The sequence below is a fragment of the Notamacropus eugenii genome, chromosome 1 (assembly GCF_028372415.1).
Source record: "Notamacropus eugenii isolate mMacEug1 chromosome 1, mMacEug1.pri_v2, whole genome shotgun sequence".
Taxonomy (NCBI): domain Eukaryota; kingdom Metazoa; phylum Chordata; class Mammalia; order Diprotodontia; family Macropodidae; genus Notamacropus; species Notamacropus eugenii.
In genome coordinates this window covers 348,703,670-348,722,325 of record NC_092872.1, presented here as the reverse complement: position 1 = coordinate 348,722,325, position 18,656 = coordinate 348,703,670, and the positions used below count along the sequence as shown (strand labels likewise).

General features: G+C 35.1%; 1 protein-coding gene across 1 annotated transcript in view; it reads left to right on the top strand.

Annotated features, from left to right (window-relative positions):
• The window catches only part of TDRD9 (tudor domain containing 9), a 201,520-nt gene that overhangs the window by 82,221 nt on the left and 100,643 nt on the right, over nt 1-18,656 (top strand). The window contains exons 7-11 of the mRNA XM_072630074.1: nt 854-1,018; nt 9,081-9,184; nt 12,683-12,747; nt 15,340-15,394; nt 15,799-15,883. Of these exons, the coding sequence (XP_072486175.1) occupies nt 854-1,018; nt 9,081-9,184; nt 12,683-12,747; nt 15,340-15,394; nt 15,799-15,883 (474 nt within the window). The remainder of the gene's footprint in view (nt 1-853; nt 1,019-9,080; nt 9,185-12,682; nt 12,748-15,339; nt 15,395-15,798; nt 15,884-18,656) is intronic.

Genomic DNA, 18,656 nt, shown 5'->3' with positions numbered 1-18,656 from the left:
GTGGTCAAGGGCTCTGACCAGAATTCTAGTGAACATCAAAATGAGCAGTCAACTTGATCTCTGTCTTACAGGAGAACTAGTCTCATTACCTTTTGCAATATTATGAAATAATTGGAATATATATTAAGGGAATGGAATTTTAAAATATTATTTATATGCTTAAAAGTTGGCTTTTTAACCACTTTTCTTTGGTAGTTTTAGTTTAAAAGATTGTACCAAAGTACAGCTGTTATACTATATAAGGCATTTGTTCAGTTTTTGATCATCTTTAGAATGGTATTCTATGAGCATTTAAATCCTTTAAGCTTTGCAAATCCCTTTTAGATTGATATCTCAAATCTTTACCTGGTGATAGTGAATTTTCTATTAGGTGTAAGCACAGGTCTAAAGAAGAGAAATGTAAATTTCATCAGAAAAAACTTAAAATACTTATTTTTAGTTCTTGACTCGAAACATTGAACTTAATTGTTGGGAAAACTGTTGCATTTTTGAATTGTTTTTTTGAAAATGTTTTGCGATTAAAGACTATGAAGTTTATCACTTAACCTAAATTGTACTTAACTCAAATTAATCAAAAAGATTAATTTCTTTGTGGCTTGATAACATGCCATAGGTAGAAGGAGAAAGCAAACAAATTCTAAAGTATTTCTGTGGACCTAAATAAATGGTTTCCTTTTCTGATAAACATATAATCATTTAATTTGTTATATGACAGCAAAGTACTTTGAATAATATAAAACATTTTATAAACTGTTGTGATATGTTCCAAGATATTAACAAGAAGTCAAGAAGTAAGAAATAGGTGTTTTGATTAATTTTAATAATTGGTTTCTCCTGTGCCTTTTTAAAATAGGTAATCCTGATGTCAGCTACCATCAATTGTAGAGAATTTGCTGACTATTTTGCTGTTCCAGTTCAGAACAAAATGAATCCTGCTTATGTGTTTGAAGTGGAAGGGAAGCCACACACAATCGAAGAATATTACCTTAATGATTTGGTACATATTAATCATATCAAGGTATGTTGGAAAACATAGTTTTTACTGTTTATAATTAGTCTAATGTTGTCACATTGATGTCAGTACTACTGTACAACAGCAGACTTACAAAGAAATAGGCACTTAGTGAGCAAGGCCCCCTGATTTATTTATTCCTTCTTTGATTTGTGATCCTCTCTATCTCTTCTTTGATTGTAAACACTTCCATTATCTGTAGATCCCACATGCACTCATTTTGATCTTATCTTGGTATACAGTATGAGATATTAGTCTATATCTAATTTCTGCCAAATTGTTTTCCAGCTTTCCCAGCAATTTTTGTCAGATAGTGAGTTCTTGTCCTAAAAGCCTTGCATCTCTGTGGTTGCTAAACACTAGATTATGATAGTCATTTACTACTGTGTATTGTACGTCTAATCTCTTCCACTCTAATTCAGTCTGTACTCAGAGTCCATCAGTTCTCAGCGTGGAGGTGGATAGCATTTCTCATAATGAGTCTTTTTTAATTCTGCATCATTATATTAATAATGATATCAGTAATATTGATTAGTTGCTGATAAGTCTTTTGTAGTTGATTATTGTTATAGTTTTGCTGTTACTGGGTACGTTATTCTCCTACATCTATTATTTTCACTTTTCATCAGTTCACAGAAGTCTTACCAGGTTTTTTTGAAACCATTTTCAACATTTTTTTCCCCACACATAGTATTCTGTCACAATCACGTACCATAACTTGTTCAGCCATTCTCCATTTGTTGGATATCCCCTTAATTTCCAATTCTTTGCCACCACAGAAAGAGATGATATAAATATTTTGTACATACGGGTCTATTTCCGTTTTCTTTTCTCTCTTTGTTGTATAGACCTTGTAGTGGTATTGCTGGGTAAAAGGATATGCACAGTTTATATGTCTTTGGGCATAGTCCCGAATCTTTCTTCAGAATGCTTAGATTAGTTCAGAACTCTACCAACAGTGCATTCATGTTATTATTTTCCCCACATCTCCAGTGCTAGACATTCTAGCTAGACATCCCTTTCTGTCATGTTAGCAAATCTGATAGGTGTTAAGTGGTACCTCAGAGTTGTTTTAGTTTGTGCTGCTCTGATTTTTTAGTGATTTTTTTAATATGACTGTTGATAGCTTTAATTTCTTCTTCTGAAAACTGTTCGGATCCTTTGACCATTTAGCAATTGGTGACTGGCTCATGTTTTTATAAATTTGGCTTATTAGTTCCCTATATATTTATCAGAGAAACTTGTAATAATTTTTTCCCCCAGTTTCCTGCTTTTCTTCTGATTTTGGCTGCATTGGTCTTATTTGTGCAAAACCCTTTTAATTTCATGCAAAATTATCCATTTTGCTTTCTGTGATCCTCTCTATTTCTTATTTGGTCATGAACTCTTCTCCTGTCTATAGATTTGACAGGTAATTTCTTCCCTGCTCCCCTAAACTGTTTGGGATATCACCCGTTACATCTAAATCATATAGACTTTTGAGTTTGTCTTGGTGTATGTTGTATGAGATGCTAAATCGTTGCTTAGTTTCTACTGGACTACTTTCCCAGTTGTCCCAGCAGTTTTTGTCAAATAATGAGTTCTTTCCCCCCAGTAGTTTCGATCTTTTGGTGTATTAAACACTGCTACTGTGCTCATTTGCTTCTGCATATTCTGTCAACTATTCTGTTTCTTGACCAGTACCAAATTGTTTTGATGATTACCACTTTTTAGTATAGTCTAAAATTTGGTATTGCTAGTTCCCCTTCATTTTTCTTTTCACCGATTCCTTTGATAATCTTGACCTTTTGTTCCTCCAGAAGAAGTTTGCTATTATTTTTCCTAGCTCTATAAAATAATTATTCAGTAGTTTGATTGTTGCAAATACTAAATAAGTGGTTTACCTTTTTTATTATTTTCATGAACTCAGCTCCTAGTTCTGTTTATTAGTTCAGTTTTTATTTCCAATTTTATTAATTTCTCCTTTGATTTTTAGGATGTTTGTTTGGTATTTTAAATTTGTGGTATTCCTAGTTTTTTTAGCTGTGTGCCCCATTTGTTGATCTGCTTTTTCTCTATTTGATGTAAGTATTTAGAGGTATAAAGTTTTCCTCAAGTACTGCTTTGGTTGCATCCCACTAATTTTGGTATGTTGTCTCCTTGTTAGTATCTTTAATGAAACCATTGCTTGCTTCTATGATTTGTCCTTTGATCTGCTCCTTCTTTAGAATTAGGTTATTTAGTTTCTAGTTCATTTTTAAACTGTACTTCAAAGGCCCATTATTGAATGTAATTTTATTGCATTATGATTTCCTTGTTTCTGAAGTTAGGACTCCTTTTTATTCCCATTTAGTATTCTCTAGGGGTATATCATATAAATTTTTCTAAAATCCTATTCATCTCCCTAACTTATTTCTTGTTTATTTTATTATTAGATTCATATAGGTCTAAGAGGGGTTAATTGAGATCTTCTACTTGTATAGTTTTAATATCTATTTTCTCCATTTAACTTTTCCTTTAAGAATTTGGATACTGTGCCATTTATTGCATGTATATTCATTATTTATATTTCCTTATTAAATAGGCCTTTTTTTGCTTTGTTAGAGACCATTATGATTGCTTTTTCTACTTTTTTTTTTACTTTAGCTAAAGCATAATAGATTCTGCTCCAGCCTCTTATTTTAATTGGTTGTGTGTTTCTGTTTCAAGTGACTTTTGTAAACATAATGGATTCTGATTTCTAATCCATTCTGCTATCCTCATCCATTTTATGGATGAGGTCATCCTATTCACATTCATACTTGTGATCACTGTTTTCTTCAATCTTCTTCTCTTCTGTTTATTCTTTTTTTTTTACCCTGTCCTCTCCTCAGAAGTCCATTTTGCTTTTGAATATTTAATCTAACTTCCCTCTTTTTAATCCACCTCCCCCTTTCTTAGCTCCATTTGTGTGTGTATGTATATTCTTCTTGCCCCCAACCAGTTTAAATGAGAGTGAGGTTCAAGCATTGCCCACTTATCCCCCTCTGCCACTAGCCTTTTCATTATGAAAATTCTTCTTTGCACTTCTGTTATGTTGATTAATTTTTCCCATTCATTCTTTGCCTTCCCTCTTGTTCCACTGTATCCTCCTTTCTCACCCTTTCATCCTTTTAAAAAATTAATCTTTAGTTTTCAGCATTCACTTTTATAAGATTTTGAGGTCTATATTTCTCCAATCTTCCTCCATTTCCCCCTCCCTAAGACAGCATGCAATCAATCTGATATAGGCTATGTATGTATGATCATATTAAGCATATTATCATATTAATCATTTGGTGAAAGAAGAATCAGAGCAAAAGGGAAAAATCATGAGAAAGAACAAACAAAAGACAACAAAAGAGAAAATAATATGCTTTGATCTGCATTCAGAGTTCTTCCTCTGAATGTGGACAGCATTTTCCATCATGAGTCTTTTGGAATTGTTTTAGATCATTGCATTGTTCAGAATAGCTAAGTCTAACAAAGTCAGTCATTACACAGCGTTGCTGTTACTGTGTACAGTGTTCAGTGTTCTCTTGGATCTCACTTCATTCAGCATCAGTTCATGCAAGTCTTGGCAGATTTTTCTGAAATCCACCTGCTCATGATGTTTTATGGAACAGTCATATTCCATTACATTTATATACCATTTGTTTAGCCATTCTCCAGTTGATGAATATTGCCTGCACAAAAAGAGCTGTTACAAATATTTTTGTACATGTGGGTCCTTTTCCCTTTTTTATGATCTCTTTGGGATATATACCTAGTAGTAAGGAGGTAGGGAGGAGAAGAATGCCTTAAAAAGCTGAATTGGCCAAATGGAAAAGGAAGGTCTGGAAGCTCACTGAAGAAAATAATTCCTTAAAAATTGACTCTGAGAAATCAAGAAATTACAAAACAGAACCAAGGGAATGAAACAATAGAAGACAATGTGAAATATCTTATTGAAAAAACAACTCACTTTTGTAAAACAATTCAGGAGAGAAAATTTTAAAATTATTCATCTACCTGAAAGCCATGATCAAAAAAAGAGCCTAGACATCATCTTTCAAGAAATTTTCAAGGAAAACTGCCTTGATATTCTAGAACCATAGGGTAAAAAAGAAATGGAAAGAATTCATTAATCACCTCATGAATGAGATCCCCAAAAGAAAACTCCCAGGACTATTATTGCCAAGTTCTAGAGTTTCCAGGTTAAGGAGAAAATATTGCAGTCAGCCAGAAACAATTAAAGTATCATGGAGTCACAATCAGGCTAACACAAGATTTAGCAGCTTCTACATTAAAGAATCAGAGGAATTGAAATATGATATTCCAGAGGGCAAAGGAGCTAGAATTACAGCCAAGAAGGATGTACCCAGCAAAACTGAGTATAATCCATGAGGGAAAAAAATGGACATTCAGTGAACTAGAGAAATTTCATGCGTTCTGGAGAAAAGACCAGAGCTAAATAGATAATTTGACTTTCAAATACAAGTTTCAAGAGAAGCAGGAAAAGGTAAATAGGAAAGGAGACTCATAAAGGACTTATTAAAGTTGATCTGCTTATATTCCTACATGAAAAGATGATATTTGTAACTCATAAGACTTTTCTTATTATTAAGGTGGTTAGGAGTATGTAGACAGAGGACGTAGGTGTGAGCTGAATATGAAGGGATGATATTTAAAAAATAAAATTAAGGGGTGAGAGGAGAATGTATTGGGAGAAAGAAAAGGAGAGAGGTAGAATGGGGGGGTGTTATCTCACTTAAAAGAGGCAAGATAAAGCTTTTACAGTGAAGGGGAAGAGGAGGTGAGAGAGTGAGTGAACCTTACTCTCATTAGAATTGGCTCAAAGAGGGAATAACATATATACTTAATTGACTATAGAAATCTATGTTACGCTACAGGGACATAGGGGGAAAGGAATAAGAAGGGGAGGGGGTGACAGAAGGGAGGGCAGATTGGGGGAGAAAGCACTTTGGAGGAGAGACATTAGAATAAACAGGAGATGGGATAGGATGGAGGGCAATACACTCTCACAACTTCATTTTATGAAAGTGTTTTGCATGACCGCACATGTATAACTTATATTCAATCGCTTCCCTTCTCAATGGGGAGGAGAGGGAATAAGGGAGAGAATTTAGAACTCAAAAGTTTTAAAAATAAATGTGAAAATTTATTTTACATGTAACTGGGAAAAAATAAAATATTAAATTTTTTTAATGCTTTTATAAATCTAAAAAAAAAAGTGAGGAAGAGCCTCTTGCAAATTTTGTAGACCCCTCTGTGGATAGTTTAGGGAGGTGTTATGGATGAGAATCAAAAAGAACAGGCAAACTTGTGTAAGTTGCCATCAGCATCAATCGAGAGAACATTCAAATTAATGATCCATAGATACAATGTTTGAGTTCTGAGAATGTGTTATTTCCATGGTGAAGAAACGTGAAACGTGAAGAATTTAAAGAAGTGTGATTAGACTTTTGTGATCTGATGCAGAATGAAATAAGGAGAGCCAGAAAATTATTATTCCCAATAACCACTATAATGTCTAAGGAAAGTGTAATAAGATGACGTTACTGTGTTATTAGAATGACCTGGTTTTGCTCCAGGGAGATGTTAGGAAAAATGTGCCTTTCTCTTTGCAGATTTGGGGGTACTATGGGAATGCAATATTTCATAGAATTTCAAATTTGATCAATATGACCACTGGCTTTGCTAAGCTGTCAACCCTTCCCCCCTTTAAAATAAAGCAAAATAATTTTTATCTTACTTTCCCATTTTTTTAAAAGAAATAGAAGAGTTGTTTAAGTATATAATGCAATTAAGAGATCAACTCCAGGGTGTGTTACTCTGGAATTTCTCTTCTGTGCTAAAGAAACTTTATCAATGATGTTCTCTTCACACCAAGCTTCTTAACGGTAGAACTGCCCAGATAGAAATCTGACCAATGATTTTTCAAACATTTAGCCTTCCCTTTCAGGGATGATGATTGAATTCACTTCATGCCTAGTGAACCTGAATTCCATCTAAAAATATGCTTAATTTGCTCCATTAGGTATGTAGCTTTTATTCTGTGATGTGACATCTAATAATACAGCTGGAGAGCTCTGTAGTCAGGGTACCAGACTCAGAGTCAGAAACCACTGTTTCCTTCCCTCCTCTGAGTCTTTCTGGTTGTGAGACCCTGGACAGGCTACTTAACAGTTCTCAGTTTCAGTTTCCTCATTTGTGAAATCAGGACTTAGCATTCGTCATTGGAGGATCAAATGAGATCACATGTGTAAAATCCTATGGTCTACGTAAAAGTCCACTATTGTTCATAAAACTCCCTTTTAAAATTTTCCACAGTATTTCCAACAATTTTTCTGGCAGCTTATGATGTTCTATTTTCTAAGCATGACAAGTCTTGCTGGGATTGAAATATATGATGAATGTATGTGTCAACATGTTTTCTTACTTTTTAGTCCCCATTAAGCACTGTACTATTGGAAAGTGTATCTGTATCTGAAAATATATTGCAGAATGTGAATCTTTCCCTGAGGATTGATGAATTTATAGTCCATATATATATATATATATATATATATATATATATATATATATATATATATATATATGTATTCCTGTCCATATCTTTGTGTCATTTGCCATTATTATTGTCACCTAGAGGGCATAAATCTCTCATGGGGTCTGTATGGTATAAGGAATACAACACATGTGAAGCACTTCATTTTAGGGCATAGGATGGATGATTTATTTCAGCTAGTTTTCCAAGTCAGAACAATGCTGATTAAAAAATACAATTGCAATATGCAAAAGAACTTGTTTAATTTGAGTCTTAAATCTTTTTTTGCATGTGGAGACAATTTCAGAGAAGTCTAATATCTGTTTCATAGATTGCTAAAACTTCTCTCTTTTAGTTAGTATGTAAAGTGCTTTGTATTATCTTAGACACTCTCTACTAGGTTTTTTCAGCACATCAGATACAGAAAGTGTTCCTGCTAACTGTAGTTCCTTCACTTGTTGGTTCTGTCTTACCAAAATCTTTCTTAGACATCCTCTCTTTTCCTCTAACGTGGTCACTACAGTGACAGACTTATCATGTCACAGCTGCATTCTTGTAGTAACCTTGTAGTTGGTCTCCCAGCCTCAACTCCCATGCCATTCCATTCTATCCTCCACTAAACTGCCAAAATAACTTGCTAAAAGTTGAATTTTGAATAGGTCACACTGCTATTCACTAAACTCTTCTGGCTCCCTATTAAGTCTGGGATTCAATACAAAATCCTATTTGACTTTTAAAACTCGTTCATAATCTGACCTACTTTTCTGGTCTCTTTATACTTGCCTGGCTCTGGAGGAGAAAGTGAGGCTGATGACTTTGGACAGCCCTCCCTCCCTTAACTCCAGTTCACTTATGTTATGGCATGTGCTCCTGGATTTTTTCTGGTTGAGCTAGGAAGCTGTGCTGAGCTCTAGGGGCTCCTTTTCTCATTGTAGAGTTCTAGGAAGAAGAAGTGATTAAATTCTCATTGCAAGTCTTGATTCTTATGGAGTCTGGTGTACATTTCAGAATTTTGCTGGATCACCATGTATGCAGCTATACTTTTAAATGAATGGAATTTGGACATTGTGTGGTCCACCTTCCATTCAGAAAGCCATCTGGCCAGAGAGTTAATTATTTTTGTTCCATTAGGTAGCACTCTGGGTAGCTGATAGTGTCAGTAGTAAACATTATAATTGGTGCTCTAAAGGTAGAGTTACTATATACATGTGACCCTTGTTCCTCGGAAGTTTTCAGCCTTAGACAAATGATACCAACTTAACTTAGCATTTAAAAACTGAAAATAAAGAAATAAATGGTTATCTTTTCCCATTGGTGTGTAAATCCATTTGCAAGTCCTTTTAACAGAGCCACTGATTATGTCACTTTTGGAGTCTGTCATTTAAGATGAGTCAGGATTTTGGGAGAAACTTTTGATCATTTTCACTATAAGAATGAAGATTTTAAATAATTTATGTGCTTAATTAAAAATAATTGTAGCCTCTCTTTTCTCAGGAAATAATTTCTCTGTATTTTTTAAAGCTTCCTCCACAGCTCATGGATGAACCAATGATAACAAAGGAAATGTATGAAGTTGCCATTTCCTTAATTCAGTTGTTTGATGAATTGGATATGAAAGAGAATGGGTAAGAAAAGGGGGAGGATGAATTAATAAAAACATTTCTTGCTTTAAATCATTTTTATAGTCTATTATGATATTAATGTGTCATGATTTATATCTTTCTTTCTCAACCAAACATTTCTTTAAAATGTTTCCTTGAGACATTAATGTGTGCCTTGATAATCTTTTACTTTTCTAAAGGAAGTTGGGACTGATAGCTGAGATAGCCTAAAGAGAGAGTATTGAATTTGCTTTTCAAAGATAGAGAAGTTACATATCTGTGTTAGACTTAAATGAAACTTAAGAATTATGTTGATTAAAGAAACCATTGAGTGCTGGTGAAATTTGTTTTCTGATTTGTCTTTTCTAGTAAGTTTTTTCAACATTATAAGTAGTCTTCTTTTTTTGGATATGTCACACTCTAAAAATTGAGTTGCTTGGAATTTAGAATTCATTTCCCATAGAAATAGTGTTAGAAAATGGTTGTTAGCTTTGGGAGCAACCTCTGTGGGAAAACTTTATTCAAGTTCCAACCTGGGACTTGGAGAATCAGAAGTATGAGGTATGAAGTTTGCTGACTCCACTATGATACCATCATAATAAATGTAGAAAACATTTAGTAATAGTTTTATATGAATTTTATTTATTAATTGTAACCAGATTACACACTTTTGAAAAGTAGTAATGCTTCTGTTTGGGATACTTTATTCCATCTCCTGAAAGCTTGTTTTCTTATTTTACTAAGTCATGCTGTATATTTTGTTAGAACTTAAAGTTCAAAGCACAAAATGATTGGTACCCATAGATGTTGGTGTGCTCTTAATCCACACGTTGGAAACCATTGCTAAAAGACTTGCGGCCTATGTGATGACCTGTTTTTGCCCCTGCCTGAAGACCATTGTGACCACCACTTTCTGGGGGCTCCACTTGTTTGAACTCTTCACTGTTCCTCACTCTTTTGCTCTGGAAGTGCCGGTCCTTGCCCCCTTTTGTTTGGGGAGGAGGGTGTGTATGAGGAGGTCAGTGTACTGTTCCAGTTTTGGAAGCATGAGCTGCTGTTTCAGTTTGAGGAGCGGTTGTTCTTCTGTCTCTTCCTTCTTGCCCCGGCTGCCCTTCTTTGCTTCTTTGGGTGTCTTCAGTCTCTCCCATGTGATTATTCCTTAAGTGCACTAATTGTGAGAGCCTAATCCTTTCAGTGTTGCATGGCTTATGTAATTCTTCTGTGAGGTTCCTTTAAGTCCCGGAAACAGTCTGGTAATAGGTTTAGGAATAGTGGTGCAGAGAGATAGATGGGAGGATAAGGCCTTTTATAAAAGGAGGAATTCTGAATTCTGAATCATGGAAATAAAATGGTCATACGTGATGGTCAAGGTTCAAGGTATGACCCACTCCTATTTGTGGATGGGAATTTTGGACTTTAATGGACTGTGAGGTCAGGGTATCAGTTTGTTTATTGAAAGTTCTTATGTATGAGAACAGGGTTTGAAGTAGAGAGAAATGCCAGGCCATAAACCCATTGTGAAAGGATGAGGAAATGATTTGAGAAGAGGGGGCACTTCAGATTTGGACAGGGTAATAGAGATTGATGAAGTATTTCTCAAAAAGAGAGGTTACTAAGGGAAGGCCTGGGAGGGTTAGAGAAGAGCAAGAAGAGTGCTTTTATCTTCCTCTGGGCTTCGTGTACCTGAGCGTGTTTTGGGGAGAAGGTTCACATAGCATTGGAGATACTGGTCAGGTGCATGAAGGTGGAGAGAGCATGTGGGGCAGAGATCTAGAATGGTAATTAGTTTATAATAGAGTGGGGGTTCAAGTGAGCACAATGGAAGGACTAAGGTAGATGGGGATTCAAGAATGGGAAGTGGTAGCAGGAGTTTTCCCTTCCTTAGCTAAACGAGTAACAGGAATTAAGAAAGAAGTCTGTTGGCCATAGGTTAGAAAAATTGTGTTCATTTACCTCTAACCCCCATTAAAAGTGATGAAAGAGAATACTATGAGTTTGTTTTTTCTCAAATATAGGGGAAGAAAAGAGATGAGTTTGGTCATCTGTATGAATTAAATTCTAGCCATTGGGTCCTAATGCACCCAGTTAAAGATATCTCATATATGAGATATATAAACTTCATGTTTCTGGTGCATCTCAATCCCTTGCAGCATATGCCTTGACAATCTCTGTTTTCTCAGGTGTTTAAAAAAAATGTCCGTTGCCTAGCACATTGCTTGGTACTTAGGTGCTTAATAAATATTTGTTGGTTAATTGACTGACTGACTCGTCCAGAGGCCCTGGACATCTGATGGTGGTTTTGTGTCTCCAGCAGCACAACTTTGATATATTTTAAGTTTCCAGATGTTTAGAAACTCTGGTTTTTCTTTCTGCATCATAAACCCTCTTGTACCAGGTTCCCTAATTCCCAAGTCATTAATTCAATCTTCTGTTATGTACTATTGTATTTGTTGCTTAGTCTTAAGTCAAAAACATAATTGTCCCTCCCTTTATTCTTCTGAGGATTACAATACATGTAGAGATTAATAAATACAAAGTAATTTGAGGGGGGAGAGGTTTACACACCAAAGAGAATCAGATCGAAAAACATTTTTACATGAGGTGGTATCTAAGATGAGTTGGAAATGAGGGAGAATATATCACTGACATTGGAGACACCCTGTGGAAAGACATGGGGAAAAGGAGGGGATGCTGAGTTCAGGAAACTCAGTAGTCTGGTAGGGCTAGAATGTAGAGGGCTCATATTAAATAAAGCTGGGAAGGCAGGCTGGAGCCCAACTGTGAAGTGTTTAGAATACTAGATTGAAATGTTTTTATGGTCTCTTAAAAGAAATAACTCTTTCCATTGTACTCCATTGGGTTGATTTCTTGATGGAATTTGTTCTAGCTTGCTGAGTTGGTCAATACTTTATAAAACTGTAAAAATAAATTTTCTGGGTTTTTTTTGGTATTTTGCCCTGACGTGTGCACTGATATGTTTCTCTGATAATTTCTCTTCCCTGTTGTCTTGACATTTATTTGTCTAACTCCTTAGAGTGTTCATCATCATCTTAATGGAAATGATGATGATGATGATATTGATGATAATAAGGTCTGCGCTTATATAACACTTTAAAGTTTACAGAGTTCTTTACAAATATCCCGTTTTATCCTTACCACAATCCTGGGAGATAGGTGCCATTAATATTCCCATTATATAGATGAGGATACTGAGGCATAGAAGTTAGATGAATTGCCCAGAGTCACATAGCTCGTGAGGCCAGATTTGAACTCGGGTCTTCCTGACTCTAGCAACAGCTTTATCTACAGAACTATGTTATAGTTCCAATTCTGCAAATGATTTTATTGCTTGACTTTAGATGGTTCACTTCTGTTTTCTATTTATTCTTTAGCCTTTAATATTTTTATTTGTTCAATGAAATTATTGAGCAAAATTATCTCAAAGTTTGCTTCTAGCTGTAACAATAATACAACGAAGAAAATGGATATGTAATATTTTTTCATATCACTTTTTACTTTTAGGGACAAGACCTTGTTGAGTACCAACTTTGTGTCAGAACGCAGTAGTGTGTTGGTTTTTTTGCCAGGTGGGTATTCATTTTGCATTTTACTTTGGGTAGAGGAGAAGTGTTTGATCCTTGTGACTTTTTTCTTACCAATGAGAACATGAACAGAAATTCAATTTTTAGTATGATTCATTCTTTAACTTGTACTTTACAAGTAATCAAATTTTTTTAAGGAGGTGATGTATCTTGAAGGAAGGTCCTAAAGTATCAGTAATTTAAAAATCCCAATTAGCAGTAAATTGATTTAAAAAATTGTTTTTATTAATTTAGGCTTTTACTGGTATGGTTACAAATAGTACATAATTAAGAAGCTTTGAATACATTTTAGATGTAATAGATTAATGTCAAACAGCCTTGGAACACGCAATCCCAAGAGGACATTAAAGTAATCATTAAATTCCTCTTATGTTGTCTTTCTTTTCAGAGATTTGAAAAATTGTTCTTTGGTTTTATAATATAAGAGTTATTTTAAAAACATTTTGTTCTGAAGGAGAAAGTGTGCATTTGGTCAATTAATAACCATTTTTTAAGGACTTAGTTCATGCTAGTCACAATGCTAAGAACTGAGAATACAAAGCAAGTAAAAAGAAAGTCCCTCCCTCAAGTAGGTCCTGTTCTGATAAGAGAGATAGCATGTAATGACTAGATACTCTGAAAAGGGAAGGCCGTAGCAGCTCAGAGGCTTAGGGCAGGCCTTGAGAAGGTAGAGTTTGAGCTGAGTCTTGAAGGAAACCATGGAAACCGAAAGGCAAGGATGAAGGGGCAGAACATTCTGGCAGGAGAGACAACCAATACTACGTCACAGAGCTGGAAAATGGTACATTGTGTTTGAGGAACTTATAAGTAAACCAGAGTAGTAGATTTTTTTTTAACCATAGGGAAATGACTGTAGCCATCAGAGAGGGAGCAAGTAGAAAGATGAAGTGTTCAAAGATTTTAATTAGGTGAAGTAATTTCAGAGTTCATGGATGTGGAAGTGAAATACCTCTGGGTGGTGATAAGATCAAGGCAATTATCATCTCTGAGTAGTTGGAATATATTAATGAAATGTCTTCAAAGATATTTGCTAGTGTTGGAAAATACCATTCTACGGTTAATGTTTGAGTGTTTTGCTATTGATGGTATGGATAATATTTTAAATTTTTGACTTTCAAATGCAATATAAGATTTAAAGGAAACAAAACATATTAAATCTGTTGCCTTAAACCTCTTAACTATAATTGGGTGTGTAATTCTTGTACATTTGATAATATTGCAGGAAAAAAAATGGATCTGAAATGTGACATTCTTTCATCCTACTAACATTTGAATTCCTATATGTACTGTTTGAGGAAAAAATCACCAGATAGCGTCACAACTCAATGCATTTAGATTTATTCTATTTCAAAATTTTAGGTTAATAGTTTCTCTGAACCTAAAAAGAAATCAGAAGGTGTAGAGAAATGAAATTTAATAAATGACACATGAATTTGTATTTGAGGACTAGAAAAGAGATGACACACTTTTTCTTCTCCCCTGTTATTTAGCATTAAATGCTGTATTAAATGGATGACTTTATGGAAACTCTGCAACCACATCAGGGAAGTAAAGTACAGGCCACACACAGAGAACTCATTGCAGGGATGGTAGGGTGTTCTTTAAGACCAGATATTTATTCTTATATTATTCAACAGGTATGGAAAAATAAAGAAAAGAATAACCATCAATCAAAGGAAAAAAATTTTAAATGAATATGTTAGCAGGTGTATGAGCAGTACCTTTTATAAAAATTAGGCTAATGTAGGTATACATTTTATCTTGCTAACAAGCCTCTCTTTTTGGCTCTTGTTTGGAGGGAGAAGTACAAGCAGTGTGCCAGTTCTTTATTTAGTTTCTGAGTATCTTCCCCTCCTCAAGTAATTGCTTCAGAGCAAAAAGAAAAAGTAACTTTGAATTTTACATTTGAAAAGGGAACTTGAGTTTGCTCCCACTCTCAAAATGATTGTCTTTGAGGAGAGAAAGGCAATATAAAGCCTTTCTTTCAAATGATTGCCTTGGATTGGGGGGGGAGGAATCTCAAAAGAAAAACATTTGGAAATACTGGTTGCAGAAATTTCCAGTATTGTGCATTTCATAATTTATAATATAATATATTATAATAATGATCATAAAATAAAATGGCAAATAAGTAAGATATAGGCAAATTCAGATGCTAGGAAAAGTGTTCTGTCCTCATTTTGTCATTGGATCTGTTGATTCTCTTTGTTGTTATGTGTATGTGTCTTGGGGAAGCTGAAGTGTACTTGGTAGCGAGTAGAAATTTACATCCTTGTTTTGCAAAGTATTAGTAAAAAAAAATTATAGGATTAAAAATTTGAATCTCAAAAGCCTTAGTCTTCAAACTTGTTGGGAAGATACACTTTAAGGTTGACTTTAAAGAGAACTTCAGTTTATAACTACTAAGTGACATTTTGACCTATCCAATAGACCTTTTAAATGAGAAGTAGAATATTGCAGAGAAAATAGAAGCAAAAATGGATACAACTTACCTGAAAAATCACTATCTTGATTTTAAAGTTGGTTTTTGACAAATTAACAACCATATTTTAAGCCTGACTTTTTTTCTTTCCCCAGGTTTAGGTGAGATAAACTACATGCATGAACTCCTTACAAACATGGTTCACAAAAGGTAGTTAAAAACATAAAAAACTGACTAAGTTTTTAAAAGTTGAATTACTCCTGCATATAATAAATCTCACAGCCATCTCTAAATAAACATAATCAAAAGAGAGCAACTGATTGTGTTCTAAAATATCTTATGTAAATTTATTTACAGTTAAATATGTTTAAAAAGAACATGAATGCGAGTCAGAAAACCCTTGGTTTAAGTTCCATTTGATGCTTAATAGCTCTGTAACCTTGGGAAAGCCATTAATTTTTCTTGAGTTTTGATTTCCTTACAGAAATAAGGATTTTAACATTCACAATACCCAATACTTTACAGAGTTACAAAAAAAAGGTTTTTTTCAGTCTTGAAATGATATATAACTGTGAGATATCATTGACATTTTATGTCAGTATTCTGTTTATTAGACTGCAGGTTTATCCTCTCCATTCCAGCGTGACTTTGGAAGAACAAAACAATGTGTTTTTAACTCCAGTCCCTGGGTACAGAAAGGTGAGAAAATTGGAAAAGATAGATACTGTAGTTACACGTGTCTAAGCAACTCATGTCTTCCTTTCCTAACACTTTATGTTTAATACCCTAGGCAGATTTCGGGGGCAGCTAGGTTGGATAGTGGATAGAGTAGAAGATTTGAGTTCAAATGTAGCCTCAGAGAGTTAGCTGTGTGACCCTGGATAAATCACTTAACCCTGTTTGACTCATTTGCAAAATGAGCTAGAGAAGGAAATGCCTAGCCATTCCAGCATTGGTGACAAGAAAACCCCAAATGGAATAATGAGGAATAGGATATAATAAGTTACTTAACTTTTCAGTGCCCCCAGGTGTCTCTTTGAGAATATAAGTTGTAAAGAAGATGCTTTCTGGAGGAAGTTCTTCAGCTGAGCCGGCTTACTGCTGAAATCACTAGTCCAGTCTCCTTATTTCCTCCTCTCCCCCGTCACTGCACTTACTGAAAGTAATTACTCTTTTGCCTTATTTCCTAAATTATGATTTTGTGATGAGATAGCATGGCTGAATGAATAGAGGGCTGGTGCTGTTGAGCAGCTTCATCTTGTCTTTGTCTTACTGGCTATGTGACCCAGGGTGCTAGTCAGCTAACTTCTTAGTGCCCCAGGTAACTCTCAGGATTGTAAATCACTGGGAGTCCAAACCTCTTGCTCACCAAAAAGAAAATAGTTTTCTCTGTTTAAAAGCTAATTGTCCAAACAGCTGTGTGGCTGGTCTAGTATGCCTGTACTTTTTCATTGTTATTTGCTTAAATTCTTGCATCTATTAAATATTGTCGATTCTTCCACTAGTGAGGTCCTTCATATCTGTATTCTCTTCTCCCTCTTTCCTGTTGCCATAATTACTCCAGGCCCACGTTACCTCTGGGCTGATCTTTTGTAGTAATGTCCTAACTGATTCCTGCTGCTAGTTTATTCTTTGATTTTCTGCCTATGCGATCTTCATAAAACACTACTTTGATCATTATTGCTCTGTTTTTCAGTAGTTCCCCACTGTCTACTGGATAAAGTATTGTCCCACTTTGTTTCATCTAATTTAGGGAAGCTTTAAAGTTTTCATGGAAGAGACAGATGAGTCAGGAGGGCTAAAGCAAAAGACTCTTATGGTAGGTTTATTTTAACTCATAACGTGAGATGCCCAAGGGCCTATGGGATAGGACAAGGGAAGAGATGCATCTGGGGAACTGATGGATTTGCTGCTTAGTCTGTAAGGGGGTATTGCATGAGATATAATGTCCAGGCTATGGTAGGAAGAGGAGAGGTCTTGCTGATTCTGAGAGCACCTCCCTTCAGACCTGACACCTCAGACTAATAAGTGAGGCTCTTGTTATTCTCTTGGGTGCCATCTGTAGTTCACTGATGCCTACTAGTGCCATGGTGAGGTCTTACTCAGATGCATCTGGTTTCCCACCTTTGATATCATGGTCAGAGAGCCAACAGTGAAGTAGGATTACATGGGAAATGGAAAGTTCCAGGTACAGTTGAATCCAGAAAAGGCACAGAGAGGAGATGCTTCTAGAACTGGCTCAGACTGCTGTAGGAAGGACTAGGCCTGAAATGCCAGAGAAGTTCTTCTGAACTACCACAATCATAAATTTCTTATGATATTTAAGGCAGTAAACCTAGAGTTATCAACCTGGGATCCAGGAACTCTTTGAATATTTGATAACTATATTTAGTTTCCTTTGTATTCCTATGTATTTTATTTTTACACATTTAGAAGTACTATTCTGAGAAAAAATCCATAGGCTTCAGTATAGTGTCTATCAGAGAGGTCCATGGCACAAAAAAATTAAGAACCCTGTCTATAAAATTAATTTTCTTTTGGTCTACTTTACTGTTACTAGCTTTATCTCACTAATCACTTTGATGTCCTTGTCTGTCCCAAATAGGCATCTTTTCAGCATTCATTTTGGTGACTTCCATCTCATAAAAACTAGTTTCAGAGTTTTAAGTGACCTTGCAGTGCATATCCAAAAAAAGTCCTCTAGAGCACTTGCTTTCTTTCAGAGCATCCCATTTCACTTTTGGCTAAATTTAATAATTGAGTGTTTTCCTTACTTCAAACCTAATTTCAAATGCCTCTTGGAAACTTGCATCATTGCTTTTTCTTCTGTAGCTAAGCAAAACAAGTCTAATTTCTTTTTCATGAAAACGATGGCTATCTTATTCCTACTTAATTTTATCTGGGTTTATCCTTCTTTGGCTGAACACCTCCAGTTTATTCTTTCAGTCTTTATACAGTGGACTTCGTGTCATTTACCATCCAGGTTGCTCTTTTGATGTTTTCCAGCTCATCTGTCCTTGGTACATAGACTCACAACATCTGACTTTTGTTCTAACCAAGGCAGAGCGTGGTTGGGACTGACACCTGTTTTTTCTGTCTCATCTTCCTCCCTCTCAGAAAACGTTTTTGTTGATGCCCTTCTTTATTCATTATCATCTCCAAGGGACTCTTCCTTTAAACTAATTAGGTTGGTCAATTAAGGAAAATCAATCAGCACTAGGGCCATTTCTGACAATGAATGCCTCTTCTGCATCAGTAATTGTCCAGACTTTCCCTGTTGGGAGGAAGAAAGTATGTTCCACCATCATTTCTTTGGTATCAAGATTGGTTGTTGTAGTGATAATAATTTTGATATTTTGTTTTCCTTTACATTATTCTGGATATTTAAAAAGTTATTCTCTTGGCTAAGCTTTCTTTGCTCTGTATCATTTTACACAGATCTTTCCAAACTCCTCATACTTATGTGTTTCCC